At 39.6% G+C, this 27852-nt stretch overlaps 1 protein-coding gene across 1 annotated transcript; it reads right to left on the bottom strand.

Annotated features, from left to right (window-relative positions):
• Positions 1-377: 377 nt before the first annotated feature.
• gzf1 (GDNF-inducible zinc finger protein 1) lies at positions 378-27566 on the bottom strand. The gene is made up of 6 exons (XM_052012984.1): positions 27284-27566; positions 13022-14479; positions 11320-11414; positions 3272-3439; positions 2433-2590; positions 378-1348 (listed from the first exon to the last, which is right to left on the bottom strand). The coding sequence occupies exons 2-6, from the start codon at positions 14455-14457 to the stop codon at positions 689-691; spliced, it is 2517 nt and encodes an 838-aa protein (XP_051868944.1). The 5' UTR covers positions 14458-14479; positions 27284-27566; the 3' UTR covers positions 378-688.
• Between the last annotated feature and the right edge of the window lie 286 nt (positions 27567-27852).

Below are 27852 nucleotides of genomic sequence, written 5' to 3'. Positions count from 1 at the left end.
AAATGAACAATAAGCATTACTTCCCCAAAATTTCTCGTCTATTACACGGCATTAAAAGGCATGTGCAATTCCACAGGGGAAAGTCTGGGATTTTCAGAAAACACACCCATATTGTAAGGCTATTGGGTCTGAGATGCTATGGTCTTCAAACAAAAAAGTCGTATTGCGTGTTGTTGACAAAAACCTAAGCATGCCATTTTGTAATAATGAGTATCAAATAGTAATGTGCTGTGTAATATACCATTATTAATACCAGTCTTCCAAAAAATGTCTGTGGGACAATCAAAATTAGCATCACATGATCTTCTCTGGAGGACTTAACAAATCACAAGTAAAAGATCTTCTGATGCTTTAAAACCAATAGTCAGACTAACTAGTTACTACAACTTACTTTATTTAAAAAAAAATCTAAATCCATTACAATGCAACCCCATCACACAATATCAGAAAAAGTGGAAGCACAAGAGAATTGCAACTGAGCCTCAAAGGGAATTGTAAAAAAAAATACAGTACCATTGATGCTCCAGTTCACTACAGAATACAGTCATAGTCAATGAGCAAAAATTACAGGTATTTCACAGATAACAAAAATGTGATAATTTATTATTGTTTGTCCTTTTCAAAGTCTAGATTGAAATTGAATCCATGAGTCTAAGGGGTAATGGAAATAGCATTACCGCTTAATACCTTACATCTGAATATTGGTCACTCCATTTACTGTACTTTGCAACACTGGCAGGTTACCACTCTGCATAACAGTTAACTGTGGAGAACCTGTAGATATAGTGACAGGAGTTCCACTTGGCATTTGCCCAACCCCTGCTGCATGTGTTAACATGTTATTCATGTGACTAGTCATAGCTAAGCAGGCAGGTACTGAAATTGTAGTCACAATGCTTGTGTTGGTAGTCCCATTTTTCTCCAATGCATTGTTGTCAAGGACCAGACCTTGTGAACTTGTTGTACCTAACTGTTCAACGTTAGCCAAGGTGTGCAGGTGAGGCTGTACTGAATCTGCTGGGGCATGAAGCACTGCAAGCTCATTAAAAGTGGCTGCCATTGAGGTTCCTTGAGTTACCATAGTGATGGAAGGCAGATCAGCTGCCCTCCAATCTGATGTTCCCGATGTGTCATGTTCATGTCCACTGGAGATGTTTCTATGAAGCGTTACAGCATTTTGATCATTTATCAATTCTGAACAAGATGCAGAGTTGTCTTGTGCCTCGGATGGGGAAATTTGTTCACAATCAACAAATGCATGGAGGTCTGTTTTACGAACATGTCCCTTTTTTGAGCCCTCGTCCAAAGTGACAAGGAAGGACTGCCATGGTGCATTCTTGTCATGGACCTGTTAAGAATACAAGATCACTTTTAAAATATGGTTTCCTCAAGATGAAGTGGAAATGCAATTATAGAGGGTGGGCCCCCATTTGCCTGCCCATATCCCTGTAGACCTTCCCTATCAGTGTACTTGTCCAAATATCTTTTAAATGAAGCTAGTTCTAGTCCTCTAAATCCTTCCTATTCAAATACTCATCAACCCCCGCCCCCTTGTTTTCCCTCCATTCCTGTGGCCACCTCACCCCTTCTCTGCTCCCTCCCCTGCCCTAATGACCCACCCAGCTCCTTCCCTTTTTTCCATGGTCTATTGTCCCCTCCTACTGGATTCCTCTCCTCCAGTCCTTTGCCTCTTCTACCTATCGCCTCAGCTTCTTCATTTCCACCCCCCTCCCCTGACCTTCTTATTCTGGCTTCTGCCCTCTTCCTTTCCAGTCCTGATGAAGGGTCTTGACTCAAAACAGTGACTGTTTGTTTCACTCCATGGATGCTGAATTCCTCCAGCATTTTGTGCATGTTGCTCCAGATTGTAGAATCCCTTGTCTCCATCTTTCTTTTGATTGCTGTAATTGAATCACTCTCACACTACCCTTGGCAGTGCAATTGAGCCCTTAACCACTTAGTGTGTTTGGGTGAATAAAGAAATCCTTGAATCTTTTGACAATTGCCTTTATTCTGTATCCTCTTGACTGCTCCAATGATGAGAAGAGTTTCTTTCTATCTATTCTGTCTGTATCTTTCATGATTTTAAATACCTCTACCTGATCTACTTGCAGTCTCCTGTTATAAATGCTGTCCTAAATTTATATTGGGAAGGTTTACAAATAATATACCGATTCAAGAATTTTGTTAGAGAGATCACATATTATATTTGTAAACTGGCATATATTTGTTAAAATCTTAACTCTCAAGTTAAAGTTTTACATTTGGGAAATGGGAGCATGCAAATTCAGGTAAGTTAGAATCCATTTTGTTCCATTTAGACCTTAACATCATTTGCAAATCAAATTATTCCTGAACCAGCCAAGCATTTATTTGCAAACAGTGCCTTATGGAGAAAGCTTCACACAACGTAGGATCATTTAGATACTTACTGAGGCATGTCTTCTGAGTGTGGATTTATCAGTAAAGGTCCTTCCACAGGCACTGCACATAAAAGGTTTCTCTCCTGAATGTATCCGATAATGCCGTTGCAGAGCATTCAGCTGTGTGAACTGTTTACCACACTGATCACAGCAATAGGGCCTTTCACCTGGAAAAGACGCTTTATAATGATTGATCAAACAAATATATTTGGGCCACCAGCTCTTTGAAGAGCAGTCTATTTAGCCACACTCCATCACTTTTTCCATACACTGCTTCATTTTTTGGTGAGACACTATATTACTCAAATTTCCTACTCTTTTCTCCCAGCAACAGTGGCCACAAGTAGTTGGCTATAAATTGATCTGGGAGGTGGGGTAAGGGGGGGGGGGGGGGGGGGGGCGGGCAGGCACAGAAGTTACAGAATCTGGCATATAAAAGCAAGGCATTTCTTTAATTTACTGCTGGATTTACCTAATTGCTCTTGACAATGCACCTATTAAGATGGGGCTGGATGTAGACTTCATACCTGGGAATAATGTCATCGAAGGGAAATTTTACAGGTAAAGGTTCTTGATGCATTGATACAAATTTCCTGGACCAAAGACAAAAATATCTAGTACAAATAACATTTGGAAGTTAAGAACCCACTCCACTCTTATTACTAAAATTTAGCTATTTCTTTGCCCTGAATCTTGTAAGACTTAATACAAATACTTAATTTTATCTCTTTAGAAAAGCTGTACTCAAGTTCAGATTTAGTACTTGATTTTCAAATAAATACAGTAATGAAGCATGTCTTCATGGAGACTGAGCCTCATAACAAAGTTAAAACAAAATCATATCACACCTGTATGAACTCTAAGGTGCTGATGAAGAGAATTTCTTTGTGCAAAGGCTCGATAGCAGATTTCACATATAAATGGCTTTGATCCAGTGTGGATTCTATTGTGGTGTTTTAAATACTCCTTTGAAGCGAAACTCTTCCCACATGTTTCACACATAAAGGGTCTTTCACCTGCAAGATAAAGTCAAATTAGTACAGCTGCATAAACTATCTATAATTTGTACAGCAGTATTAACTATATAAGAAGAGAAGTAGGCCATTCAGCTTCTCAAGCCTGCACTATCATTCAATCCAATCAAAGATGACCAATATCCTAACATCAACATCCCCTCCCTTGGCTTCATATTTCCTAATACCCTCTTAAAGATTTAACAAAAAATTTTGCATCTGAAGATAGAGTTAGAATTTATTGCATTTTGTGTGAGTGTGTTCCCTATTTCTACCACCCTTTGTGTAGAGTTTCTCAACTTCTCTGAATGCTCTGACTCTAATTATAAATTGACATCTTGTCGTCCTTGATCCTCCCACCAGTGGAAAAAGTTTCTCTTCCGATCCTATCAGTTCCAAGCCTTCTATATTCCAGGGAACAGAGTTCATATAATTTCTCATAATCCAATGTTCTGGTGACGATGCTGCTCTGCTAGTTTACCTTCTGAAAGAGCACAGATGACGATGTAATAAGAGTTCTGTACAATTAAAATCTTTTCTAAAGGAAAGGGCTGTCATTCCAAAATAAAATTATTATAAATACATACGAGTAAATTAGCTTCTGTTAAAGAAAGCCAGGTTAATGACAATAGACCAGCCCATTCAAGTATATCAACTGAACTGTGAAATGGGGAACACTGGTAATCAATGGCTCAGTTTGAAGGATAGCCTGGTGAGAGACAGAGCTGAGTGTACAAACGAACTTTCCATGTATGGTTAACATGATAAGAAATGCAAAAGATCCAACATGTCTTTAGGGGAAAGAATCAGCTCTGGGATGCTGTATATGGTTAGCTTAAACACCGAGGTTGAGAGTGACCCTCCACCTTGTAAATTATGCTCTGGTCCATATGTGCTTTACAAAAGTTCAGTGTTCCAGTGATAGAGAAGCTTTGCACAAGCTGATGCACAAAAACAAAAGCACAACTTTCATTGTTTGAAAAAATCAAAACAAAACACTGTAGATGCTGGAAATCTGAAATAAAAGCAGCAAATGCTAGAAGAACTCGGCAAGTCAGGCAGCAGTGGCAAGAGAAACAAGTTTACAAATTCTGAAAGGTTTCTCTTTTCACATGTGCTGTTTGACCTGCTGAGGTTTTCCAGCATGCAAGCAATATTACCATTTCCTGCCTTATGTGCAGTCGAAGTGACTAGTTAATTAAAAAAAATCATTTTATTTTGTACCAATTCAATTTTAAATCAATCTAGGGAGAAATGATACCATATAGAAAGAAGTTTTAAAAGGGGCACGGCTAATTGGTTAAGGAAGCTGTTCTAGAAGGTATGGAGTATAATATTAGGATGGACCATTAATGTTAGTATACAGAGAATGGACAAACTCTATTTCAGAACTAAAAGAGCAATGATATGGAGATATCTTATGATTCAAGATCACTTAGTGTGGCAGAGGCTATAATGAAATGCAAATGTAGAAAACAAAACCTTGACACTACTGCATTATCATGGGTTGAGAAGGAATCAGACAGAGCTGGTGAAGCTTAGCAAAAACAGGAATGGGTTCCTTAGCAAAAATGGGTTACTTAGAGCAGAGGTTTTCAACCTGTGGTCTGTGGACCCCTGGAGGTCCGTGGTGGGTTGCCAGGGGGTCCGCGAGCAAGCCAAGAAAAAAATGAAAAAGTGACCTGTTACAAAGACATAGCTTATTTGCTTGCTCCAGTTTTCCACCATTCAGAAAATCAGCCCTATCTATTCTATCTGTTATAGGCGACAATCTTAGAGGCTTAGACGGTGTTCCCTTCTGGTAAACTGCCGCTTAATATTCAATTTGTATAGTCAGAGTAGTCAGTAGTGTTCACTACTCACTACTATTCTGTTGTGCACTGTAGTGTTAGCGAGACTGAGTGACGTTGTTGGTGTGCCTTAATAATATTGCTTACTTACCGTGCATTTACGCCACAGTGACGTCACTGTTAAACGAAAAGTGCGCAAGTGTGTAAATTTTAGATTAGTTTTGATAATTTTGTTTATCAGTAATAGTAATTAAACTGCCCAGCGTGTATTGCTGAGTTTGGAGAAATTTCTGAAGAGAAAAGCTGACCAGAAACCGGAAGATTCTGATGACGAAGGAGATAAGGGTGACCAAAAGAGAAAACAATGCAAGTACGATCCAGAATACATTTCATGTGGCTTCATCAGTGGGGACAAATGCGGACCAACCTCTGTGTTATGTGTTTGCAAACACTGTCCAACGATGCAGTGAAACCAGAGAAATTGAAGCGCCATTTAACAACAGTGCATCTAGATATTGCCAGTAAGCTGAAGGAATATTTTGAGCGGCAAAAGGAGCTGTACCTCAAGCAGAAAGGCAAAATGACAGCCTACACCACTGTAAATGACAAGGCTCTTTGCGCATCATATTTGGTAGCATTACAAACAGCACGTTCCAGAAAACCTCACACAATTGGAGAAGAGCTTATACTGCCTGCAGCAGTACATATGTGCGAAGTTGTACTGGGAAAAGAATCCAGTCAAAAACTGAAAGCCATTCCACTGTCTGATAACACAGTAAGCAGAAGAATTTGTGATATGGCAGAAGATATACAGAGCCAGCTGATAGCACGTCTTCAGCAAGTCAGATTTGCGAATCCGCTCGATGAAAGTACTGATGTTGCCAGTGCTGCGCAGTTGTTGGTTTACGTTCAATATTGCTGGGAAGGAGAGGCTTTGGAAGACTTATGTTTTGCAAGGTGCCCCCAGGGCATACAACTGGTGAAGAATTTTTCCGTGTGCTTGACTTTTTTTTTGTACGAGTGGCATTGGCGTGGACACAGTGTATTGGAGCATGCACGGATGGTGCTGCCGCAATGACGGGATGGAAGTCGGGTCTAGTCGCACGAGTGAAAGAAGTAGCTCCACATGTAGCAGCAACCCACTGCATGATTCACCGTGAGGCTTTGGCTGCAAAGGATATGGATGAATATCTTGTGGATGTGTTTTCCACGTGCATTAAAATAGTTAACTTTATCAAAGCCAGGCCGCTTAATCATCGTTTGTTTGAAAACATATGCCGTGAAATGGAAGCTGAGCATAAGCATTTGTTGCTACATACAGAAGTCAGATGGCTGTCACGAGGCCGCATTGTGCGGCGTGTGTATGAATTGCTAGATGAACTGCTCATTTTTCTAAAGGAGCATAAAGGATCATTGGCACAGTTCTTGACAGATGAGACGTGGGTTGCGAGATTAGCTTATCTTGCAGATATTTTCAACATTCTGAACAGCTTAAATCTATCACTGCAAGGATCTGGCTCAAATGTTCTGAAAACTCATGACAAAATCAATGCCTTCCAGAAAAAACTTTGTATCTGGAAAGGAAGATGCGAGCAAGGTGTCTATGATAATGTTTCCGTTGCTGGCTGACTTTCTGACAGTGAACGAGACTAAGACAGAGGCCGTTGCGAGCACCGTTTTGAACCATATTCAACAGCTGTCACATTATTTCCATGAGTATTTCGGCGACGATGACATGAGCATGTTTGATTGGATTTGAAATCTGTCTGAATGCAGGCTTACTGATTTAACTGGACGTGACCAAGAAGAACTGGCAGAACTGTCAGATGACAGGACTTTGCGCTTGCAGTTCAGCCGAAGATCACTGTTGTCGTTCTGGATAGCATGTTCCCAGGAGTATCCACTGCTGTCCGGCAAAGCCGTCAATGTTCTGTTACCATTTTCAACCACTTACGTGTGCGAAATAGCATTTTCTGCAGTCACTGCCATGAAAACCAAATACAGATCAAGACTGAACATTGAGGATGACATCCACGTACGTTTGTCGCACATACCACCATGTTTGGACAAACTCTGCAGTGCCAGACAGGCACAAGCTTCACATTGAACTGAACGCTGAAAGACACCGCTGGTAATTATCAGTGATTGAAATAGTCACTATTTCAATAGGGCCTATGTGCAGTAATTTAAGTGTTGTATACATGAATTATCAATTGTTTGATTTTATGGGCTTTGGGGGTCCACCATCTAACAAGGATATGTTCTGCTGGTCCGCAGCATGAAAAAGGTTGAAAACCACTGATTTAGAGCAGGGGAAATGGACTACAGAACCGTGTTGAAATTTGTCATAGCTTGCAGTGAAGATTCGGTGAAGAAAAAGTTTGTGAATTAATCCTTGATGGAGTGGATGCATTTCCATGATGCAGGAAGTACTGTACTGACGTCCTCTCATCACACTTTTGGATTCACTTGACGCTATTACAGTGTCAACGATCAGGGTTCGATTCCCGTCGCTGTCTGTAAGGAGTTGGTACGTTCTCCCATGTCTGCGTGGGTTTCCGCCAGGTACTGCAGTTTCCTCCCACATTCCAAAAACGTACAGGTAGGTTAATTTGGGGTTTAAAATGGGCGGCGCGGACTCGTTGGGCCAGAAGGGCCTGTTAACACATTGTAAATAAAATTTAAAAAAATTTTAAAAAGAATTTAACATGATGGAACTTGGTCTTCAACCAGTGGTGCCCAAGTAAACCAAAAACTTTCACAGCAATATTTCCTGTTGCAATCCTCTTATGGTTTTGAATTAAAGATTTTTTTTTAAACAGAATTTCTTCCCATTTGATTATGAATTAGAGGATACGTAACCAAACTTTCAGAAACTATTAAGAATAGTTCATTTGCAAAAAGATCACAAACAACTGACAAATGCAACCCATTCATATAAGCTAACATGATCAACAATCATGTTGCACTATGTTACCAAAGCTTTAAATACATAATAGAAATCCCAAGCAACAAAATGGGAATATCTGATGTTATTAATGACGTAAAGATGACAACAAATTCTGGCCAGAATTGACTGCTCAAAATTGTAATGAGATTTATCATCTGCATTTTTAAATCAGGAGAATAAAATTTACCTGTATTTAAAGATACCCATTTCAGCATACTAAACTAGTTTCTACAATATTCAGATTCTTGTCTTTTCATTTGATAAAGGCATCTAATTTTTTCAACTTGTGCTTCCAGACTCTATAATAATGATTAGCAGGGAGCACCAGGGGGCCAAAGTAAACTTCCTCTTCTGGGGAATTAACTAACCTCTGCTAACTAACACCTTATTGATAAGAAGCAAGTTCACTGTGAGAAAGTATAGCTTGAACAAATCTCCTATTATTGCAGGACACAGACATTGTGTCTCTATACCACATTGTTACTGAGTAAATATTTATCTAACCACAATTCAATGTTCAATATTATTTTAAATAGCAATAAAACAAGTAAACAAAATGTGCATGAAACCCATGAAAAATTAAAAATGGTTAATAATGATATTTTGATTCATTGCAGCTGATTTTATTCACCTTGCAATGTACTATATTATAAAAGCACTCAGTTTCTTAAATGCTGAATCATAATGGCTGAGTATGAAATAACCATTTGCAAAAATAAAATCAGCAATGGTCATGTCACAATCCCATTCAGAATCCTTCACATTTAATTGGTAGTAAAACAAAAGATTAAATATTATGAATGAATGCTGAAGTAAGGGCATGAATGTTTTGAAATTCACAGCAAAATTATCATTATCTAAAAACATTAATGTTTTAGTGACAAAAATGAAGTTGACCTACTCTTTGAATGCTGGTCAACTAGCCTTGCTTTTCCTCTATTTAGAGTTTATATGTATCTAGTTCCAACAGTCTGTTACTTTCTTTATAAACTTGGAGCAGGTGCATCCATCGATGTTTCTTCAAAACAGGTTGTTCAAAACAAAACTTGTTTGCACAAAAGACTTCCTTTTCTAAATCCCCTGAACAAGCTTGCTTTCCTGTAGTATCTTTTTGCATCTCATGAATATCCCCAAGCAGATTAAAAGAATTAACTTCACTGTTTCAACCTGCTTAGGAAATATGGAAAAACTTAACACATTTATCCACTGTCACAAAGCTTTACACTCATCTCAAAAAGGCAAACACTTTGGGTTGAAGTACAGTGTGCAGCAGTTTGTAGTGAAAGTGATAGCACCTGAACTGAATTGATATTCGCATCATGTTACATAAAAATAAATAGACCGTAAAATATTCAATTATTGAGGTTGTTCATATAACAAGGATAAGCAGTACATTCCTCCAAACATTGAGTTAGCATGGATTTCTGGTGAGTCAAAAATCACTGCTGATAAATACATACAAACAAATATGGGGACAGAAATGAGGGATTCATGTTAATGCCCTCCCTTACGGCAAAACGCATTTCTACACTTTCAAAAGACACAGCTCAATCAATATGATTGCCATCAAGAAGGCAAACAAACAAATAGAATGAGTAAATTATTTCCAGAGAGCACCAAAATAGTTCAACTTCAAATTTCACAAATTTCAGCCATAAGAAAATTCAGATCATGAAAGGTTAGCTGAAAGCACCTTTTCCACAAAATCTCCATAGTATTTCAAATCAACGTTAAAGCACAACTGAACCGACACTACTGGTAGAAAGGGGCCATCATGCTAATTAACAAAATTTAAGTATTAGCCACCGTCTTTGCATATTACATGGATTACTATATTGGCTGCTCAAGTATTTCCCTATTGACAGATATTGCCATGAGCCAATTTAATTCCTCCTACTCTGTGCCAACAATGACCAACAGGCCAAATTTATTAAGTTTTCAGGAAATCTTTTTCAACAACTTATTAAGAACTTCTCTTAACTTACACCCAGAAACTTTAATGGGATACTTGTAATTCCCAAATTTCTCTATACATCTCTGAAATTGGAAAGAGAATAGCTACAATTAATTGTAGCTGTTCCCTATGTCATGGATGTCTGCTCCTGCCCAACATATCAAATGTCCAGAATACCAAGATAACTTCTGCAGTTGTGCAAAGTCCACATGGGTAATTTAAATTTCATGTTGTTATTTACTCAGGCCTTATCCTTGTCTCCTTTCTAACATTTTCCAAAATCCTCCAAACATTTAAAAAGTCAACTTCAGTCTTCTTCAAAAGCTATATTTATTATAGTTCACCCACACAAGATCAGGTAAGATTTAATTTCAACCTGTAAATATTTGATCTCAGTCAAGCAGTAGGACAAGATGATGGGATGAAAATAGAGATGAGTAATTACGCTAGTGGTGCAGAATTGTTGAGTAGGTTCAAGATTGAGATCAGTAGACTATTGGACATAAGGAGAATCAGGGTAATGAGGACTGTTCCGAAAAGCTGACAAGGAACAAACCAAATGGCAAAAAGGCTTGAGGGGCATAATGGGCAATTCCCTCTTCTAATTCTTGCGTTCTTATAAATTAGCAAGTTTTGTGCCTATCTGATATCCAGTGATTTTTACAGAAACTGCAGTTGAGTGGCAAGATGTCAAGTTCAGCTTCAGCTGAAGTGCAATTGAATTAAATTAGTTTGTGACACTCACTGTTAACATACCCACACAAATAATGAATACACAAATAATGAATACTGTACTAAGTGTTAGTGTCCATTGCCAAAGAGAATCACACCACAAGGTTTCAATCCCTCCAAATGTGGGTGAACAGTAGGGAGAAAATGATGCTTTAGTAAAGATGGTTGTGCGTTAAAGATGAGACAGATCAAGCAGTCTAACATTACTGTTATCCTCCTTGACAGGCTTTTCTATGATCCTTGTGATTCTATCATTGTGCTTGTTTCAATTTTTCTCTTTCAAACATGTTGCCATTTCAGGACCAAGGCTACTGGCTGTTTTAATTACAGAGTCCAATTCCAATTATTTGTAAATAAGTTGAAGATGTGGCTTAATCACAACTCTTAATTTATAACATATCTCATTATTACTGGATTTGCAGCAAAACTCCAGGAAGATAGTAAAATAAATTATTACCTGTATGAGATCTCTTGTGATATATCAACATATGATTCTGTGTGAACCTGGCACCACATTCATCACAGGCAAAAGGCTTTTCACCGGTATGCACCCTTAAGAGTGCGCACATAAGAGAGAAAGAGAAATGAATCTTGAGACAATATGGTCCATAAATATTCTCAATATTTAAAGATAAAATTCCAAACATATCAGACCTTAAGTGAATTACATTGAACTATACAGCCTAAAGAACTTAGATAATCTTAAATGCATGGAGGTTATAGCTCTGGACTTCAAATATCCAGTAACATTTAATTGTCGATACAAGGGACTGCAAATGCTGTAATCTAGAGCAAAAAAAGCCAAACTGCTAGAGGAACTCAGACAGCATTTGTGGAGGACACTCAGGGTCTCAACCTGAAATGCTGACCATCCATCTACCCCCACAGATGCTGCCTGACCCGCTGAGTTCCTCCAGCAGTTTGTTTTTATTTATGAAAACATTTACTTTTTTTACTTTTCTGCTGTTAAAATGAATGTATTAGTAACTCTTTCTGTAGACTTCTCCATTTCAAAATGAATAATCCATTTTGTATTTTTGTAATATACCTTTTAGGAGAATTATTCAAATGCAAAAACAGATGTTAAGTCTTTCATCTGTTGCTTCCACAGTTTCATTAAGTAAACAAAGCAAGGCAAGCCAAGGTGATGACACTGGTCCTACACCAGTATCCAGTCGAATTCACTACTAAGATGTTGTCTTGTTTTCTATTTCTCCACTTCCAAAAATCCTTAAATCCCAATCTCTTTGATGTACTCTCTGACTTTCTATCTCTTCAATGTAGTATCCAGGCCTTTACATTTGACAGTTTATGAGACTAATGTTGTTGTATAAATGCATGTCCATCTGTCCTCCTATTTTCTATTCTTCCATTCAAGCAATCATAGGTGCAATGTCTTGAGATTGGTAACGGTGGAATGCTAGCATAAAATGTGGAAGTGTACATTTTAAGAACAAATAAAGCAGGTAGGCCATTCTGCCCCTTGTGTCTGCTCTGCCACTTAGTAAAATCATTGATGATCCTGTAACTCATCAAAATTCTTCCCAACCCCCAGACCCTTAATTTTCTGTTCAAAAATCTATCAAATCTGTCTTCAATACATTGTTGTTTGACAAAACACATCTTTGAATCAGAGACACAGAACTGAAGATTCTATGTAATATGAAAACCACAGTAGCATAACTCTTTAAATAGACTATATCGTCAAAGATAAAGTCAGTCATGTTCATGCAAAGCAAAAAACTGCAGATGTCAGAAATCTTAAAAACAGAAAATACTTAATCCTCTGGTCAGGTGGAATCTGTAGCAAGAGAAAGAAGAGTTAACATTTCAGGATGATGACGTTTCATCAGAAAAAAGTCATCAATCTGAAATGTTAACTCCATTTGCCTCTCTTAAGATGCTGCCTGACCTGCTGTGTAGTTCAGCATTTTCTGTCTTATGGTTGACTTGGTTACGATTTGTGGATTGTTCACTCCTTCAAAATATTACAAAACAGCTTGCAATTCTGTGATTGAACACAATCTGGTCAATAACAGCAAGTTAAATTATACTGCTGTAATGAGGTCAAAACAGATGGAACACTATCTTGGATCCAAATAATGATTATATTACCGAAGTGGTAGAAGTCATTATATAATTATATAATACATTTCTACCTCAAGTGCACCTTCAGTGCAGACGGCTGAGAGAATTTTGCATGGCATTCAGTGCATTCATAAGGTTTATCTCCAGTGTGCGTCCTTTCATGGAGCCTCAAGGCGGTTTTGGAACTTAGTCCTTTACCACACTGCAAGCATAAGTGGCGCTCTCCACCCCCCTCATGAACCTGAAGGTTATGCCGCTTCACATCTTTTTTCCTTTTAAACTTTTTACCACAGAGTGAGCATGGGAAGCGACGTTCTTCAACGTGAACGTGTCTTTGGTGGCTTTTTAAGTTGCAGCGATTAGCAAAAGTCTGGTTGCAGGTCTCGCAGCGGTAAATGATTTCTGGAGTAATACCATGATTTTGTTCGATGTGTTTCAAATAGCTTTTCTCATACTGAAAGTCTTTCTCACATTTATCACACTTGAAATTTCCACCTCTTCTCTTCTTCTCATTCTCATCAGAAGTCTTTCTAGTATCTTCATCCAACTCAAAATCACTATCATCACTTTCTGCTTCTTCCTCCTCTTCATCTTCATCATCCCCTTCCATCATCTCTTCATCATCTGGCTCTTCAATGACAACTTCTGCACTTGTTTCCTTCTTGACTTGGTCTTCCATGTTTTGATTATCTTCCACAGAGATCAATTTTTCAGATTCTTCTTCCAAATCTTGATTAACCTTCTCTTGCTCTCTTAGTTTCCGTGTATATTTCTTTTTGGGAATTTCTAAAAAGACTTTTCGGCCTGCCAGCCTTCCACTGGCTCGCTTGGCCTTTACACTTAATGGTTTCCCCATTTTCTTTTCCTTTTCTGATTTCTCCCAGCCTTTGGTTCTGGTGGTTGCTGGTATTGCATTCAAATCTCTCTCATGAACTTTCTCTTCATCTGAAACATCTTGGCCAGAGGATACTTTGCAATTGTGCACTGTAGAAGGTATCACTGATGTGTTTTGAGAAGGAATGGATACAGAATCTCTAAGCTGTTTGTTGCCTTTGAGTCCCTCTACTTCGTGGGAATCAGCCAAACTGCCCAAGTCCATCAGAGCAGTCTCAAGTATCTGTGTTTTTACCTGACTGCAGACTTCTGCAAGCTCTTTGCACTTCAACTTCTCTGCAATCTCCTGTATTCTTTGTACCCTCTCGGCTTCAACCTCCACTTTTGCCGTATAAATAAAATCCAGAAAAGAGGCAAAGTCTGCTGTGTAGATATCTTGCAAAGTTACGATAGTAATCTTAGTGTTCACCATTTCATTAAGGAATAGCTCTTTAAAGTAACTGCTGGCAGCAGCCAACACAGCCTTGTGAGCAACGAATTCTTCTTTGTTGCCTTGGTGCTCTATCTGCACTGTCACATCACAGAAGTAGCATAAGATGCGGAGTTTGTGCATTTCTTCCAATAGGTTTTTAGGGGCTGCCTTTGACTCCAGTACAACTTGATTGCTTACCATCTTCCTTTATTAAGTTCAACCCCTGCAACAAAAATGTACACAGTCAAACTCAACAATATACATTCTGAATTTAGAAGGCAAAAGATCAACCTGATGAAAACGCACCCAATAAATATGTTTTTTGAAGTCTGGGGAAAAGTTACCTTACTTTTGTACAGGCCCACCCTGGGATACAAATGCTTGACTTTTGGCTACCCATACATACAAACAAGTTCCCATAAATACTATTAAAATCAAATGAGAACCAGTTGTGAAAAAAACCTGTTTACACGTAACCACCCCGCAGTAGTCAGACACCACTTCTCTTAAGAATGCAGGCTACCAGTTTCACCGCGGACCGGAGCTGCTGTGAAAATTGACAAATAATTGCTTCTATTGATACTTGTGCAATGATAGTCTATTAACAATGTAACATTCACCGATACTTCAAGCTCATCAAAGCCAGCCATTGAGCGTGGGACCTTCTGATTCTGTACCATTGTAACTAAGCAGGGGAAGACAGTAAATAAATGTTCATATTAATTAGCCCTCATCAACACCATCCATTACAATACTGTAGAAGTACGGTTACCACATCATGTGATTTTGTGTATTTTCCGACTTATGGACAAAATTGACTTACAGAGGTCTGTAAAAATTGAACCTGTTCGTTACCCAGGGACAGCCTGTAGATGTAAAAATACTACAGAATATAGGCCTAGTCTACTCAATCTCTCCTCATATGTCAGATCTGCCATTCCAGAGACCAGTCTGGTGAATCTTTGCTCCATTCTTTTACTATATCTTTTTTTTAGATAAGGAAAATTGTAGACAGTACTCCAGGTGTGGTCTCACCAGGTCCTGTACAATTACTCTCGTATTCAAATCCTCTAGCAATAAAAGCAAACATACCATTTGCAATCCTAATTGCCCCAGGCACCTGTACGTTAGCTTTCAGTGACTCATGCACAAGGATTTCCAGGTTTCTTTGAACATCCATATTTCCCCAATCTCTTACGATTTAAAAAAAACATTTCTTTTCCTTCTACTTAAGTGGATAATCTCATATTTTTCCACATTGTATTCCATCCACATGCCGCCCACTCATTTAGCTTGAAAACAATTTGCATCCTCTTCACTAACCACATTCCTGTTTGGTTTTGTGTTATCAGTAAAATTAGAAACATTACATTTGGTCCCTTCAGCCAAATTATTATTAAAGATTATGAATAGCTGGGGCTGTGTCCACAAAAGGCACAGTTTGCCAACCTGCGAAGGACCCCTTTTTGATCTGTTGACCAACTTTCAATCCATGCTAAGACACTAGTCCCAGTTCCATGTGCTCTAACCTTATTCCCCAAACTCCTGCGTGGGACCTTTTTAAAGCCTTCCGAAAACCCAAACACACATCCACTGGTTTGCCCTCAAAGAACTCCAATAGATCAGTCAAACCCGATTTCCCTTTCAATAATCTATGCTGACTCTACTCAATTCCATCATTATTTTCTAACTGTACTGATATCAGCCTTTTATAATAGGTTCCAGCATTTTCCCCATGACTGATGTTAAGCTAACAAGTGAGTCGTCCCTTGCTTTCACCTCCTCTCCTTACTTTCTTCAATAATGAGGTCATATTATCTACACTCCAATTTGCAGGGACTATTCCAGATCCTACTGAATTTTGGATGATGAAAACCAGGTATCTACTTTATATTTATCAATCTATTTTTAATTTTTTTTTCCTCATTTGCACAGAACATTGATTCTCCAATACTTATACGAGTTTTTGATGTGTTATTTTGCGAAGGAATACCTTGAGTATATTTTTTAAAATTTCTCTGCCATTACTTTTATTCCCCATCACAAGGTTTTCCACATCTGTATGCAAGGGAAACTTTGACCTCTATAATCTTTTCCTTCTTACATACCTGTAAAAGCTCTTGCAGTCTGTTTTTATGTTTCTTCTTGATTTACTCTCAAATTCTATTTTCCCTTTATTAATTTCTTGGTCATTCTTTAACGAATTCTAAAATGCTTGGACTTGCTGCTGTTTTTGGCAACTTTATTAACCATTCCCTCTTTTATCCCCCAAAAGCCCACGGTTACACTATTTGCCCTGTTGTCTTTATGTGCCTTAAAGAGATAACTATTTGTTGAAATGTGCTTTGAAATAAAAATGTAACGTTTGCTCACAAAGCCATCTGGGTTTGGATCCAGTCAGGCTATGCCAGTTTAGCTCAGTGCTTTATTCAGGTCAGGATGATTTATTCTTTATCAATTTTGCTGTTTCATCTTCAAGCACATCCATAGTTCATTTGAGATAGTTTTATTAATGCCAATAGGTAAAACAGTTTAAGTACTCTGCCTTAGGTCATGTTTCAAGCTGGTACCTGAGCAGCGTCCAAGGTGGCTTCCCCAATGCAATTCTGGGAAATGTCAGAACAATCAGACTCTACCACTGGGTTCTATGCTCGTGCATGAAATGCAAAAGGTTGGTTTGCGGGTGCAACAGGTTATCAAGAAGGCAAATGGAATGTTGCCCTTCATGCTAAAGGGACTGAATTTAAGAGCAGGGAGGTAATGCTGCAACTGTATAGGGTACTGTTGAGGCTGCACCTGGAGTACTGCGTGCAGTTCTGGTCTCCTTACTTGAGGAAGGATATACTGGTTTTGGAGGCGGTGCAGAGGAGGTTCACCAGGTCGATTCTGGAGAGGAGGGAGTTTGCCTATGAGGAGAGATTGAGTCACCTGGGACAATACTCGCTGGAATTACTTGAAGAATGAAAGGGGATCCGACAGAAACATATAAAATTATGAAAGGGATAGATATGATAGAGGCAGGAAGGTTGTTTCCACTGGTAGGTGAGACTAGAACTAGAGAACAGAGCCTCAAAGATTTGGGGGCATAGATTTAGGACAGAGATGAGAAGAAAGTGCTTTTTCCAGAGTAGTGAATCTGTGGGAGTTCTCTGCCCGGGGAAGCAGTAGAGTCTACCTCATTAAATATATTTAAGACACAGTTAGATAGATTTTTGCATCGTAGGGGAATTAAGGGTTACAGGGAAAAGGCAGGGAGGTGGATCTGAGTCCACAGCCAGATCAGCCATGATCTTATTAAATGGAGGAGCTGGCTCGAAGGGCCAGGTGGTCCACTCCTGCTCCTATTTCTTATGTTCTTATGTGGATTCCATCAATGGGAAAAGTGACATGTCTAGTGTTTCTCAAGCAGAATGCCCTAGATACATGGTAGGTTCATACAAGGCTAGGATTTACATACCTGGAAACTTTCGAGTGTTAGTAGATCTCTTCAGATCCACCACCCACAGCCAGCTCAATCTGGCTAAAGAAATTCATCCTATGCAGGCAATTCACTCAAAATGTACTGTCCTGCCAGAAATATGGATGCCCACGTATAACTGGTTTGGATGCACAGGGTCACCCTTGATGGCCCAAAGCATGTCAGACTTCAGCAGCAGGAACTCTGGTGATGCAGTGATGATGTCCTATCCTTGAAACTGCTCTGAGAGGTTTGACTGCTGGCAGAACCCCACACACAGCTTAGAGTCATAGAGCATGGAAACAAGCCCTTCAGTCCAACTCGTCCATGCTGACCAAAGTGCCCACCTAAGCTAGTTCTATTTGCCAGCGTTTGGCTTGTGTCCCTCTGAACCTTTTCTATCCATATAGATATCCAAATGTCATTACTGTACTGCCTCAACTACTTTCTCTGGCAGCTCATTCCATGTACGCATCACCCTCTACTTGAAGAAGTTGCCCCTCAGGTCCCTTTTAAATCTTTCCCCTCTCACCTTAAATCTATGCCCTCTAGTTTTTGGTTCCCTTCCCCTGGGAAAAAGACTGTGCATTCACCCTATTTATGCCCTTCATGATCTTATACACCCCTAAAAGGTCACCCCTCAGTCTCCTACGCTCCAAGGAATAAAGTCCTAGCCTGCCCAACCTCTCCCTATAACTCAGGCCCTCGAGCCCTGGCAACATTCTCTTAAGTCTTCTTCGCACACTTTTCAACCTAATGATGTCTTTCCTATAAGAGGGTGACCAAAACTGTACACGATACTCCAAGTCCAGTCTCACCAACATCTTGTATAACTGCAACAAAACATCCCAATTCTTATACTCAATGCTGTAATTCTTATTCTTTTAATTTTTGGCCATAAAAGTTGAATGTTTTGTTTTTAATTGTTTAAAACTCTTGAAACTGAAGTAAATAAACATGCAAAAATTATTAAATTGCAATAAATTAAAAACATTTAGAAGCCTGACACTAAAACAACTAATATAATTTTCCTCTTAATCCACAGCTCTTCAATTCCCATTGAAGCTCATGGGGCAATTCTGTAGCCTAATGCTGTGGAATCTCAGCAAGGCTCATGGATCATAGGTGGGTCTCAAGGCAGAGCCAACTGACAGATTCAGCATTCCAATTGCGTGTGTGAAGTCCAGCGTTTTTACATTTGACAGAGCATGAACATAGTTCTAGACTTACTGCCATTTAAGTGACTTATCACGAGGTACTTTTCCGTACCCCCAACATTAGTCAGCAAGTTTTGCCCCATTATACTAAAGATCTAAAAGAGCTGCTGTTTTTGAAGACAACCAGCTCAATCAGCAAACAGCAATGTTAATCCATTGCAAGTGAGAATGTTGATCCATTTAATCCATGAAAGAATTAACTTAACAGACTACACTTTTCAATAGTATGGGTGCATATTATTGTACCACCCCCATGTTAAATTATACATTCCTAAGGAATGTAGAATAATAGTGATAAGGCAGTAACAGAAAAGGTATTTCAAGACATCAGCCATCAATGAAGTGAAGCATCACGCTGTTTATGAAAATCAGCACAGATTGGCAATTGAACTATTGTCCTCAGCTCCAGACCAATCTATATATTGTAACATTGTCACAGATCATATTTCTGTTAAATGCTAGACTTGACTATTCTTGGTCTCCATGCAAATTTAATATGAAATTTATTAGTGCATGCATTTCTCTAGCACGATTCAATCTCGCTGTTGACTATATTTTCAGACCGTGTGTCTTACTGTGTATTGAGTACTAGGTCAGCTATCCTTTGTTTCAATTAAATTTCAATGACAGTGAGATCATCTTGTTCATCTCCTTCCTCAGACTCCATTCTTTTGCCACCTGTTCCATCATATTTTATTGTCAAATATCTGTAATCAAGGCCTTCCAATTAAAACCATTTCTAGCTTCTGGTCTCCTGACACGTGTATAACAAAACTGCCTACCACCTCTTCAGAACATGGCTCCCCTCAGCCCACATGCCGATTTAACACTGAGCTCAATTATTCCATGGCTTTCCTGGTCATTGCCCCATCCTGTAGATTAAAGGCCTGAAAGCCCAAGAAATAAATCAACTCAATTTGTTGATGTGGGAATAATCAAAATGATAAAAACTTATTGTGATGTTCAGTATGCAAGAATCAAATTTGTCACGAATGTCAAGATGATCGTCATTCTGTACTTGGGGTACAAATGCAAATCAAGTGCATGTCTGATTAAGTTTCCAACCTTAATAAAAACGCAGTGTGAAGTCAACAGATGGCCCAATTAGTGAAACCCACAGTCACTCATTTACGTCATTCAAGTCCTTACAATAAGGAGCATTTGAGTCTTTATTGGAAAAGAACATGGATTTCCCTCCATTCAGTGGGACTGAAACAGCTTGTATTCAATAGGTGGTTGCTGGAATATCATCCCTTGATAGACACTCTTTTTCTTGTGTGAAATTAACTCAAAAACACACCATTCTTTAATTATTATAACAACATCCAATCTCACATTCCACAGGAATTGTGAGGATTGGTAAAACTTTGCAAATACAGTGCACAACAGGTGTCATGGGACAATTTTAACATCAATATTATAAATGAAATTAAAATTTACCCGATTTTGGAATCTGTCTTTCTTCAAAGATTTGTGCCTCATTTCCATTTCCACAACATGGCTCAATATCCCAATACCTTCGCCATTGCTCAAGTACCGACACGCAGACATGCATGAAGGAGCACACACCATACACACAGAGATAGAATAGACACTCATCTGCATTCTTTCCACCCAATCTCCACTGCTTTACAATTTGTAGAACAAATCCTACCGTTGGATTGTTGATCTCATCTCAAAATCTATTGCTCTCTCCTCATTACTAACTTTGTCAGAGGGACTTTCACAAAGGCCTGTTACATTCTGCTATGACCCTCATAACTGGAGCTAGAAGATCCCATGTAGTGATACATAGCCTGAGATGGACACATACACACCAACTCTCATGGGGGTAGTTCCATGGATGTCAACTCTCACGGAGGTATGGGTCTCAAAGACACTCTCACTGGGGTACAATATCATACACTGACTCTCACTGGATGGCAGTCTATAGGTATTGAATCACTGGGTATAGGTCCCATAGACACAGATCCTCATCAGAATTATTTGCTACAACTCTGCCAGTCAATTAATCCATTAATTTATCCTTGTAAATCTAATACAATTTAGATCCACTTAGTTAGTGGACCCAACAACATAATGTACACACACATTGCACACCAGAAATTTTGCCCTGTATATGGCAATGAAATAAATCACATCCCTCTCGAAGGACTTAACAGCTGAGGTATGGGCCAAAATACAATCTAACAAGGCACATTATACCAAGGTTGCTTAGTATTAGATTTGATTGTCATTGGTGTATAATATATTGTGCATAACACAAAAACAATGCTTTACTTTGAACAAGGAGCCTGAAGAATATTATTTACCAAAAAAAATCCAAACTAATACATAATTATTCATGCAACATGTATTATATGGCAAACAATTACAAATTAGTTTTGACAGATATAAACAAAACAGTGCTCCTGAGGTAAGGCCTCATTGTTCACAATGTTAATTTTACATTTCTAATTCTCTGTGAAAAATAATCTAAAATTAATGTAATGGAAAAATACTTCCAGATGCCAGAATATTCAGTGGATTAAGCATGATCTGTGGAGAAGGAATCAAAGTTAGTATTTAATGTTGATGAATGTAATTATATCTGGAAACAGTTTGAGTGTAGCTGATTTTACGTATGTGGAGGTAGGGATAGGTTTGGGGAGGGGGTGTGATAGGGTGGGAGGATTAAATGTTAAAGTGTAAAACAACAAGGTATGGTAAGAGGAAGTGGCTGGAATTGGCAAAGGTAGGACCACTGGTAACAGTTACTCTTTGGGGGGACAAAAGGGCAGTAATCGTGATCTGAAATTGATGAATTCAATGACGAGTCTGGAAAGCTGTCAAAAGATTAGGTGCTGTTCCTCAACCTTCTGTTCAACTTCATTAGAACACTGCGGGAGACCAAGGGGAAAGATTTCAAAATGACAATGAGCCAGAGAATTAAAATGACAAGCTCAGTGTCATGATTTTAGACTGTACAGACGTTATTACAAAGCATCACCCGATTTGTGTTTGAGAGGAATTTTGATGAGTGCATGAGCAAGGCTTACAGAATATGACAGCAGGGTGGATGAGAGGAAGAGGCTCTCATGGAGCACAAACATCAGAACATATTGATGAGCCTGGTTTCTATGCTGTAGATTCAATGTAATAAATCTCACTGCGCTGGTTGCTGAAGCACAGACGTGATGTATTGTTTTCAAATTTAGAAAGAAAAACAAGAAAAAAGCACCAGAAAAACTGAAAGCATTCTATTACTTTCTTCGCCTTCAACAATAATGATCTTCTTTAAAGATAAGTTCATTTTAGCTAGAAAGCAAGACTGGTATTTTCTTTTGCAACTTTATTGCTGTTCTTGGTAGATATTCTTCGTGATGGAAACTTGATAGCTTCAGATTACTTGAATTAAAAATAATGAAATTTATGACTAACTACTAACATGATCTAAAGAAAGCTGATCTAATTTGTTCTAGATGAATTTGCACAATTTTTCTTGGTGTAAGACGTGTTTATTCAGTGACAAGGTTATTAATTTGCTTTCTAGCAGCAAGGTTAAATATATAACTTCAATAATCCATTGCTATCTCATTGCTCGGAAATCCTGTTGGTTCAGCATATGGCTTATCAGAAACAAAAACAGAAGATGCTGGAAATACTCAGCTGGTCAAGCCACATTTTTAGGAAGAGAAAGAGATGACATTCCAGGTCAGAGAACCTTTGTCAGAACTTCATATCTGACCAGAAAATTTAACTCTGTTTCTCTTTCTACAAATGCGGCCTGGTCTGCTGAGTATTTCCAGCATCTTCTGTTTTTGTTTTAGAGTTTCAGCATTTGCAGTTCTTTTTTTCTGATTATAGCTCATCGGATGCTGATTCCCATGTTCCCTCTAACACACTGACGCCCTAGTTCCCATGCTTAAACTCACCAGAGGCTTGGATTCCTGCACTCCCTTTAGCTGACTGGAAGCCCTATTCCCCCACTCCCTTTAAACTCACTGAGGCCTGACTGCCACCCTCTCTTCAAACTCAGTGGTATTTCAGTTCCCTTCTGACTCAGAGGGAGCTCATTTTCTACTCTGATTAAACTGACCAGGATCCTATTTCCCACAGTCCCATTAAACTTACTGGGTTCATTGAGAACTTTTTTTTAATAATACTGTGTAACGTCTAAAAAAAAGTGATTTAAAGGTGTGTTGGAGTATTAATTAATTAACAATAACATATTATCTGTAAAATCTGTCAATTTGGCACTACTGAGCACGCTGGATTAATATGGTTTTACTGTACGATGGAAGAGAAAGAACACAAGATGCCACCAGGAACAAAATGTAAAAACAATCACCTAGTCCTTGTGGAAAGCAAAACCCCGTGGTGTAGGAGGTGACACAATGGCAAAGATAGAAATTGGCTACCTAACCAAGATGAACAAACATTTTCCTCACATGTGAATCCTTGAAACTCTCTGCAACAAAGGGCACTGAGGCAGGTTTGTTGTGTATATTTAAAACTTGGGGAGGCCAGCTACTTGAAAGTCAAGGGAGTAGAAGGTTACTGTGGATAGACTGGAATATGGTGTTGAAACCACAATCAGATCAGCCATGATCCAACTAAATGGGAGAGCAGATTTGAGCGCCGAATGGTCTACTTCTCCCAGTTTGTGCACTTCTGAAAAATTCTATGTTTGTAATGTATCAGTACTGGAATATTTATAAAAATATAATTTTACTATATGTATTTTTCTTTTTAATTTTATTTTAAACTGCACCCACAGCATTTTTTGTTGTATGATGTAGAGTGAAATTTCAAACATCTGCCTTTTAAGTACTTTCAGTGTGAAATGAATAGGCCGCAACCATTAAGGACCACTACAGTGCTTCAGTGAAAGGAATGTTATTTGATGAGGTCAGTAGAACAGTGTTTAATAGTATGGATGTGAGAATAAATTAACTGTTCTGCAATTTTGCCTGATTACCTTTGGAAATATTTGAGTATTTGTACAGAACATTCCTTGAATATACACTGGAACATCCATTATTCAGCATATGGAAGACAGCCAAATATTAATAACGAAAGTGCCTGAAGAGTTACAGATTTTGGCTTTGCATGCATGAAATACCAATTCCCTGTAAAGGTACAAATAACAAACTGAAGGTATTTTTCCCCTGGAGAGAGAGTTTATATCAGACAGGAGGAATCTGCAGCATAATTTCTCACATAAACCTTTGCCTCAAAATTAACTCATCAGGAAATTAAATAATAATTACGTAATTAAGAGTAGAATTGGTTCTATTGTTTAGTTCCTCATTCAGCATCTAGAGCTTGAAAGGCTGCATAGCTTTTCTTCTTCATAAATTGTTTTGCCACACCGAATTGGTATTAAATTTGTTCTGGCTATAGCTTGGAAGTTATTTACAATCTCCACATGTACAACCCCTGTTCATTCACTCCCACTTTACACAATCCCAATGGAAACATCAGCATCTAACAACGGTGTTGCAGAAGCTGCAATTCTCTCTGTATGGTCAGGTACGGAATGCCAAAACTGAAAACTGACTGTGTACAATTAAGTACACTCTTTCCCTGATCTTAGAAAAGTTAAACTACCATAATATACCATAATAATTGCAGCACAGAGTGTTTTGGTCATTACACATATTTCAATATTAGCAAATTGCACAGGTTCATAAGACTGCAAGTACTAAGATCATCGACAAATTAGGAAAGCAAAAAAAGCAATCTTATCAAGAGGACAATTAAAATGCAAAAGTGACAAAATGGTAACAAATTTGAGAAAATGAATCACCTAGCTATCAAGATTTTGTAAAATAAATGAAATAACTGCTAAAACATGCTCTCTGTTTCAACAGAATGACTAATGAAGATTGCAATATTTGTGATTTCATTCTTCAAAATATACCAAGCACAAAAAGACTATTAATGCAGCATTTTAATAAAATTCAATCTCTTTAGGTTAAGCAAAAAATAACAAAAATTACAAAACTGTATTACGATTACATCGTTGCATAGTATAGAAAGAGTTTGGGCAAAAAAGATAATCTACTATTTGTTCCTGTAGAATATTATTTCGCAATACTACTTATTATTCAGATCAGATAGGAAGTCAGATGGATGTGGTTAGTTAGTTTGGACACTTTCTGGACTGGATAAACATAGTACCAAATAAACAAGGGTACATCAGCATGTTCACGTCATATAGTTATATGAAATGCAAAAGGAAGCAAACGACATTTGGATCATTTCAGAAACATGAAATTCCACCTTTCCAGAGACTTTTAAGTTTAATTCCTGCTAAATTAGCAAGGTGGACTAAAACTAAGGGGAATTTACACTTCAAAGAAGAGCACTCTCAAAGTGCAATCTGATCAAGGTTCAGATTGGCAGTTGTGCTGAGTTGACTATTTCTACCAAATATAAGGGGTTTGTATCAACAGTTGTGCAGTAGAGAGGGCATTTGCCTCAGAGCGCCAGAGTCCTGCGTTTGATCCTGACCTCTGGTGCAGTCTGCATGGAGTTTGCATGTTCTCCCTGTCACTGTGTGGGATTCCTCCAGGTGCTTTGGTTTCTTCCCACATCCCAAAGAAGTGTGGGTTGGTAGGATAATTGACCACCATAAATTGCCCCTAGTATGTAGATGAGTGGTAGAATCTGGGAGGAGTTGATGAGAATGTGGGAAGAATAAAACGTGGGATTAATATCATATTAGGGTAAATGGGTGGTTGATGGTCAGCTGAAGGGCCTGTTTCTCTCTATGACTCTAAATAAGAACAAAAGGATGACAGCTTTTAAGTGGTGCTAGACCACATCTGGATCTGCGATCTAGTGGTGGTTCTCAAGGATAGTGGGCCTTTCAAAAAGACTTTGCCTTTTTTTTTGTGATGTATGGCCACATCAGGAATACTGAACACAATTTTGGTCCTCTTATTTGAAAAGGATATAGTAGCATTGAAGGCAGTAGCAAGGAGATTCACCAAGTTAACTCCCAGGATGAGAGGGCTGTTCAAGCAAGAGAGGCTAGACGATTTCGGTTTATTTTCCTTGGAATTTAGAAGAATTACCTTATTTAAACATACAAGATCCTAAGAGGGCTTGGGAGGGTAAATGTTGGGGTGTTTTCACTGGCACGACAGTCAATGAATAAAGGGACATGGTTACAAGATAAGGGACTGCTCATTTAAAACTGAGGTGCTTGGAAGTTTCAGCAGGTAGTGAATCTCTGGTATTCTCTAGCCCAGAGGGTGGTGGAGGCTAGATCATAAGATATATAGTTAAGGTGGAGATAGATAAATATTTGGAAGATTGAGAAATTGAGGACTATGAGGAACTGGTACAGGAGATGAGGCCAGCATAGATCAGCCAAGATTATACAGACTGACAGGGCAGGTTTGAGGGGTCTGGTGGCCTACTCCTGCTCCTATTTTCTTGTGTTCTTGTAATGCTGATTCAGTAAACTGTTTCAAATGAGTGCTGGATTTACTTCAGGCTGTGACAGAGACCAAGTTGTACAGAAGATCAATGCTGCATAAAATTATCACAGCCAGAGTAATTTTCCAGACAGGTTTTGATCACCAAGGTCAGGAGGATGGATGGAGAAGTGGAATGATTTTTTTTTCGTCCCCTTATCCAAACTGGCCTAGGTTTTCAACTCTCCCGTGTGTGTGCATGTTTGTGTTTGTGTCTGGGGAAGTATACAATAATGCACAAATTATTTCTGATTGGCTGCATAGACAAGCTTTTTCCCCTCTGACCATTTCCTTGTATACAAAAATTACAGCACTCCTTGAAAGCTACTTATAACAGCGTCTTTTAAGGGATCTTAAAATACTTATAAGGTCCGGCGGGGCACTTCAGAATCAGTAAACAATGTGGAGTAATTCGGGGGGGGGGGGGGGGGGGTGGGGGGGGGGGGGTGGGTCGGGGGGCTTTCAGTGTAATGTATCCTCATTCTGGAAAATGTAATCATGCAAGACTGTGACCCTTTCCCCTCAACATCGTGTGTGGGTAGCGAGTGCACAAGAGAGAGGGGGAAAGAGCTCACCCCCGACAGGAGCCAGACCGAGCGCCGCTCCCACCACCTGCCCCGCACCTGTACCTCCCGCAGCCCTTCTCTCCAGCTGTTTCAACCCACCCGCAGCACCGTCCCCCCGACTCCCGCTCCGCTCCCTCAGCCTCCTGTCAGTATCAGGTCGGCGGCCCCGGAGCTGCGGGAACTCCCTCCCGTCCTCGACCTCACCTCAAACCCCCTCCCCTCCCCTTTCCCCTCCCCTCCCCTCCCCACCCCACCCCACCCCACCCCAGAGGGGCAGTGACCCAGCGACCGCGAACGACGACCCGACTCACGACTCACCCGAGTGCGGGGCTGCGCGGCCCGGACCGCCCGTGTGGAGTAGGCCGGGAGCTGTGTGAAGCCGGGGGGAGTGTGGTGGTGGTGGTGGTGGTGGGGGGGGGAGGTGAAGGGGTGGGGGGGGGGGGGGAGGGGGCTCTAGGTCGCCATCGGGCGGCGGCGAGGTTGCTGCGGGTCGGGAGGGGCTGCTCGACCCGCGCGTCACGTCACGTCACGTCGCGTCGCGTCACCCGGGGTCCCGAGCTCAGCTCAGCTCCACGCGCACGCGCCCTCCCGGCCCAGGAACGAGGCAAACCGGCGCCGTGCGGAAGGGGGGGCGGGGCACGCAGGCGCGGGTCAGCCGCTGCCGGCACACGCATGCGTGGTACAAGGGGGATTGCATCCAGCGCCGAAGGTCGGTCTGGGACGTTAAGTCTTTCCCCGTCTGTGAACGCTGCCTGTTTCCAACATTTTTTGTTTTTTTTTATTCCGGATTTCCAGCATCTGTAGTTGTTTTCTTTTACTTTCATGTTCAGTTTTAAACTTGAATGCAGGTGTTGTGCATCAAAAATGGATTTTTTTCTGTTCGTGAT

This window comes from Pristis pectinata, chromosome 3 (assembly GCF_009764475.1).
Source record: "Pristis pectinata isolate sPriPec2 chromosome 3, sPriPec2.1.pri, whole genome shotgun sequence".
Taxonomy (NCBI): Eukaryota; Metazoa; Chordata; class Chondrichthyes; order Rhinopristiformes; family Pristidae; genus Pristis; species Pristis pectinata.
The sequence above is the reverse complement of the archived record's forward strand: the minus strand, read 5'-3'. Positions and strand labels throughout refer to the sequence as shown.

Bases quoted from the DNA above. Each gene is read 5' to 3' on its own strand.
- gzf1 (XM_052012984.1), bottom strand. From the start codon at position 14,457: ATGGTAAGCAATCAAGTTGTACTGGAGTCAAAGGCAGCCCCTAAAAAC. The intron at 11,415-13,021 runs GTAGAAATGTAT...CGCACTCTTAAG, and splicing joins GCACTGAAGGTGCACTTGAG to GGTGCATACCGGTGAAAAGC. The intron at 3,440-11,319 runs GTAATAATTTAT...TTTATCTTGCAG, and splicing joins TCACAAGAGATCTCATACAG to GTGAAAGACCCTTTATGTGT.